The 6,505-nt window shown below is 32.3% G+C and overlaps 1 protein-coding gene and 1 non-coding gene across 2 annotated transcripts in view; one reads left to right on the top strand and one right to left on the bottom strand.

Moving 5' to 3' along the window:
- The window catches only part of LOC140049776 (uncharacterized), a 28,640-nt gene that overhangs the window by 6,753 nt on the left and 15,382 nt on the right, over positions 1-6,505 (top strand). Inside the window, exons 9-10 of the mRNA XM_072094724.1 lie at positions 1,699-1,776; positions 2,049-2,120. Coding sequence (XP_071950825.1) covers positions 1,699-1,776; positions 2,049-2,120 — 150 coding nt within the window. The remainder of the gene's footprint in view (positions 1-1,698; positions 1,777-2,048; positions 2,121-6,505) is intronic.
- On the bottom strand, positions 3,369-3,440 carry Trnat-ugu (transfer RNA threonine (anticodon UGU)). Its single transcript has one exon. It is a non-coding gene; the product is annotated as a tRNA-Thr (tRNA).

The following is a 6,505-nucleotide window of genomic DNA, read 5'->3' as shown; positions in this document are numbered from 1 at the left end:
TGAAACGATAAGATGAGGAAATCTGTGAGAATGAGCTCCCACCGAGATTCGAACTCGGACCGTCTTCTTGATATGCAGTTGCCCTATATATATATATATATATATATATATATATATATATATATATATATATATATATATATATATATAAATCATACTGTAAATTATAGAAACAGTGCTCACATTCGGAACATGATCTCATAATCCAGCCAGAGACATTTTTTCATACAACTAAAAAATACGGAACTTTCGCCGGTGAGCTATGCTCGACGCGATTATGAGATCATGTTCCGAATGTGAGCACTGTTTCTATAATTTATATATAATTTACACAGTGCTACGCAACATCATTGATTTATATATATATATATATATATATATATATATATATATATATATATATATATATATATATACATATAAACAAATCAGGCACAGAACATTAATTCTAAACCGCCCGGTGATATACTGAAATTTAATTAATTAATTTGAAACGATAAAGATGAGGAAATCTGTGAGAATGAGAAAAAGTCGCCCCAACCGAGACTCGAACTCGGACCGCCTGCTTGATATGCAGATGTCCTAACCATTAGACCACTGGGGCTTTCATGGTATTGTTCGAACTCGATTGGATAGCGACTCTTTAACACTCTCGGCGTGGTACGGTGGAACAGCACTAGTCCTCAGTTGTACGCACGCGCACCAGAGATCAAATTGATACGCCCTCATCTTACAGTATTTTTATTCACGAGGCGGGATCTCAGAAGAGATACTTTTATATATATAAACAAATCAGGCACAGAACATTAATTCTAAACCGCCCGGTGATATACTGAAATTTAATTAATTAATTTGAAACGATAAAGATGAGGAAATCTGTGAGAATGAGAAAAAGTCGCCCCAACCGAGACTCGAACTCGGACAGCCTGCTTGATATGCAGATGTCCTAACCATTAGACCACTGGGGCTTTCATGGTATTGTTCGAACTCGATTGGATAGCGACTCTTTAACACTCTCGGCGTGGTACGGCGGAACAGCACTAGTCCTCAGTTGTACGCACGCGCACCAGAGATCAAATTGATACGCCCTCATCTTACAGTATTTTTATTCACGAGGCGGGATCTCAGAAGAGATACTTTTATATATATAAACAAATCAGGCACAGAACATTAATTCTAAACCGCCCGGTGATATACTGAAATTTAATTAATTAATTTGAAACGATAAAGATGAGGAAATCTGTGAGAATGAGAAAAAGTCGCCCCAACCGAGACTGGTATATATATATATATATATATATATATATATATATATATATATATATATATATATATATGTATATATATATATATATATATATATATATATATACTCGTATATATATATATATATATATATATATATATATATATATATATATATATATATATATATATATATATATATATATATCCAATCTGCAGACAGTACTGTTTCGATCTTATTAGATCTCGTCAGTGCAGCTTGGGTTTTCGAAATGAAATGTACCGCAGAACTGGCACAATATATATGCTGAGCTAGGTATGCGGGACATGGTACGCCATATATTATATATATGTATATATATATATATATATATATATATATAAATCCAAAGGCAAATTACTGAAAAAATGACAATGCTGTGGGTATATTATATATATATTATACTTTTTTAGGCGGATTCAGGATGACAACGAAATTCAAGTGCTCGTTGAAAATACATTTGCATTGAATACAGATTATAGTGTTGAAGTGTAAGTAACATTCGTGAATTATTCGTTTTCTTTTATTGTAATTTAAATTAAGAAACAATTGTTTTTTTGAAGGCCTTTGTTACATTTGGGAAAATTCAAACTACGCTAAACATGCCAAGAACATAAATACAATAAATTGTATATGCAAACTCCAACACCCATTAATGTAAAAATAATAAGACCGGAAAATCCCAAATAATTGCACCCGCCAATGTTAATGCGAACTATTTGTTAATGTAAATAACAATTATATCTTATATATTTTTTAATAGGTTAGTTCAATACAATCCTAACCTAGAAAAAATATCTACTGGAACTTTCAAAAACATAACAACCGGAAGCATGTAGGTATATTTGTATGTTATGTATTCGCATATTATATTTTTGTACTATCGAAATGGAAAAGAAAGATACTCTCTCTCATTTATTGAGAAGATTTTCATGTTCAAAGGCCCACTGCAAGTCAATCATTAAAAATCAATGATATTAGTACATTTATATTGATCTAACCAACGAAACATGTCTGAAATCTATGATTGTGATCATACATTTTTAGTTTTCGAATGTTCTTAAACAAATGTTATAGTATTCATGCTAACATATTAAGCCAACTAATTGAAAGAAATGTAAAATCAAACAGCAATGGATGAAATCCAGCTTGTTAAAATGCAGTGAACGCAAACATCAATTATACAAAAAATTTATCCAATCACGAAGCCCTCAACATAAGCGTTAATACAATCAATATAAAAATAATTATTTTTAACAAGCTTTGTCGAACTACCAAAAAAAGAAATATTATACATCTAAACTTGAACAACCTAATAACAATTGAAAGCATATATGTCTTCCGATATAATTTCAGTCATAAACCCTGGAAGGAAAAACACTAAAAATCCACACTGTATTATTTGGTGACGTATACCGATAAACGAGAATATTCGAATTGTTCAATAAATATTTTTCTAATGATATGAACATTTCTAAATCAATTTATTCCTGTTCTGAAGATGCTTTATTTATTATGTCTGCTCCATCTCCAAATTCGTTCTTTTTAAATCAATTATTTTAAATGCAGATTTTAAGAAGGGTAGTGGCCATGATTCCGTTACACCACATTTATCAACCAATCAAATAAACATTTACTTCCTTCATTTCAAATTAACAATAATATATTATAAATTCTGAGATTTTCTTTTTGAGATTTATAATAAATGATAATGTATAAAAAGGTGATTAAATTATATAAAAATTGAAAGAGGTAAAAAATCCTAAGTATGAATCAATTTGAAAAGAATATAATCAAAATGAAAACTTATATATTGGAAAACCATGTATATTGTATAAATATATTTTTTCATACAACTAAAAAATACGGAACTTTCGCCAATGAGCTATGCTCGACGCGATTATGAGATCATGTTCCGAATATGAGCACTGTTTCTATAATTTACAGTATGATTTATATATATATATATATAAATCATACTGTAAATTATAGAAACAGTGCTCATATTCGGAACATGATCTCATAATCGCGTCGAGCATAGCTCATTGGCGAAAGTTCCGTATTTTTTAGTTGTATGAAAAAATGTCTCTGGCGGGATTCGAACCTGCAACCTCTCGCTTACAGGGCGAGTATCATACCACTAGACCACAGAGCCATGTATGGTATTATCACAGATTTTCACCCACCAGATACATTCTCTCATACAATGAGATCATGTTCCGAATATGAGCACTGTTTCTATAATTTACAGTATGATTTATATATAATTTACACAGTGCTACGCAACTTCATTGATTTATATATATATATATATATATATATATATATATATATATATATATATATATATAAAATAACAGCAGAAAACTTGGTTACTTTATTGTTTTAATCACTACAAATTTGTTTCGTACGACCAGCATGTAGCTGGCTCCACTCTTCAGGTGAAATATAAAACATAAGTGACACAGTTGTCTCATAGTGCTTAATAAAAGTGAGTCATCAGGAAGTCGTATACAATAGCCTATTGTTTTAGATAAACTGTTTGGATCTGCAATTTAGTAAGGATTTTTTCCTATGTCTACAAGTAGAGACTAACTCGTTCTTACGGTTCAGTTAGCATAGCTCTGGTTGACATATAATAACATACTTTTCATATATACATAAATTACATCTTTTGTTAATATATATTATATATATATATATATATATATATATATATATATAAACACAAGAGGCAAAGAACATTAATTCTAAACCGCCCGGTGATATACTGAAATTTAATTAATTAATTTGAAACGATAAAGATGAGGAAATCTGTGAGAATGAGAAAAAGTCGCCCCAACCGAGACTCGAACTCGGACCGCCTGCTTGATATGCAGATGTCCTAACCATTAGACCACTGGGGCTTTCAAGGTATTGTTCGAACTCGATTGGATAACGACTCTTTAACATTCTCGGCGTGGTACGGCGGAACAGCACTAGTCCTCAGTTGTACGCACGTGCAACAGAGATCAAATTGATACGCCCCCATCTTTCAGTATTTTTATTCACGAGGCGGGATCTCCGAAGAGATACTTTTATATATATAAACAAAAGAGGCAAAGAACATTAATTCTAAACCGCCCGGTGATATACTGAAATTTAATTAATTAATTTGAAACGATAAAGATGAGGAAATCTGTGAGAATGAGAAAAAGTCGCCCCAACTGAGACTCGAACTCGGACCGCCTGCTTGATATGCAGATGTCCTAACCATTAGACCACTGGGGCTTTCATGGTATTGTTCAAACTCGATTGGATAGCGACTCTTTAACATTCTCGGCGTGGTACGGCGGAACAGCACTTGTCTTCAGTTATATATATATATATATATATATATATATATAACATACATAAAACATACATAAAACGAAACAATTTGAACAAACATACAAAAAAACAAATAAATAAATACATTTAACCCCTCTAAACCCCGAACATCACATACACACACCAACTAGTCCAGGGGCTTATGTCATTTTGTGGGCCTTTGATGTTAATTGTCGGCACCAACGATTTTCCGACTCAGAATTTTCCGCTGAACAAGAAAAACTTTGGTGCCATTTTTTTCGACCATGGCAAGTGGCCGCCATTTTGATTTTCAAGATGGCGGACTAACTTTAACAAAAATGATCTTGAGTGGTATCATTGGAAAGGAAATTAAATACTGATCATTTATTTCCATTACATCCATACCCCAAAATGTATAGCAACCGATATAATCGCAATTACATTAGCAATTTTCTGCTGCCCTCTAGTGGCGACAAGTTTTTAAACTTTTGAACATGAGGTTCCTTTCAAAATGCGGTTACATCACATGATAAGGTATGTTTATAGTGTACTTTTACAAATATTTTTTACCTAATTGTGAGCTTAATAATTGTACAATATAAAATATCACTTTATAAATCTATATATTAGTTTATATTATTTATTTAGAGTTATTGATAAGCTAGGCCAAAATTATGTGGACATTCATGTTTTATGACCCTGTCAAAACCACTTTCTACGCATGTGACTATGACATGATTGTGCAGTCAGTCAGCCTAGATGTTAGCCTTGATATTATAATATTTATGTTAACACACTAAAATTACAATAGAATTATCAAAGTAGCAATTAGTTGTTAAAACACGTTTTATAAAAGAAAAATTGTATTTCAGGTGTACTATTGATGATCTATTGGCTGTCTCATTAAATACACATTATGGATGAATCCTACTGCACTCCTTCTTGTGATGTCAACTATACAGCGTGTCTTAAATGTCAAATTCTAGGTGGTGAACTAGTTTCCAATCCAAATCCAAACAAAAGTTCCTTGATACTGTCCATGACCGTGCAGGGTATAATGATCCAGGTTATGTTACATTAAACAAACGAATCTGTGATGTTGATGTGTCTGTTCTTCAAGAAAATGGAGCATCATGGCATAGGTCATGTTTTTAGAAGACTGTGCACAAACTCAAAATTGAACGTGCCAAACAGCGATTTAATTAAAGTTTGGCCACTAACGATTCAACTGTTTTAATATCTGCAAAAGGTCGACCACACACACTACAATGTAATAGTAACTCAGATTCCACTGTTGATTTAACAAAAAAACCATACACCAGATTATCAGCATCATCATCATCATTAGCCTTGGTATGCAATGAAGATGACACAAAAAAACAACTACATGAAGTGTCTTCTTTTGACGTTGGACAGAAAATATACGATGTTATCCAAAACAGTACAAATAATGAGTGAAAAGTAAAATTACAACCATTGTCACCAAATGATGCTCGAGCCATTGACGTAAAATATCACCTCCATTGTTATGTAAAGTATGTACAACGCCAACCAAATGAAGCCACACAGGAGCCTTGTCATAATAACAGAAGTATTCTTGCAGATATTGAGTTTGTCATTGTTTTGAATAACGTTCTGCAGTCTGGCAACATTATTTCAATGAATGATGTCACTAATACTTATACTGCCATCCGCAAAATGCATGGTTTGGAAGACAAGTCTATCGGCAACAAGTATGTTAAAAACCTCATAATGACCCGCATGGAAGATATCAAATTTTCCCGGCCAAACAAAAGAAAAGCTGAAATGGTATGCTCCAATAAGGCCAAAAATAATGCCATCAAGAAGGCATCTGAAACACCAGAAGAGGATTTGAAAAGTATTTTCCAG

Source organism: Antedon mediterranea, chromosome 5 (genome assembly GCF_964355755.1).
Source record: "Antedon mediterranea chromosome 5, ecAntMedi1.1, whole genome shotgun sequence".
NCBI lineage: Eukaryota > Metazoa > Echinodermata > Crinoidea > Comatulida > Antedonidae > Antedon > Antedon mediterranea.
Note: the sequence above shows the minus strand (reverse complement) of the source record. Positions and strands in the feature narration are given on the sequence as shown.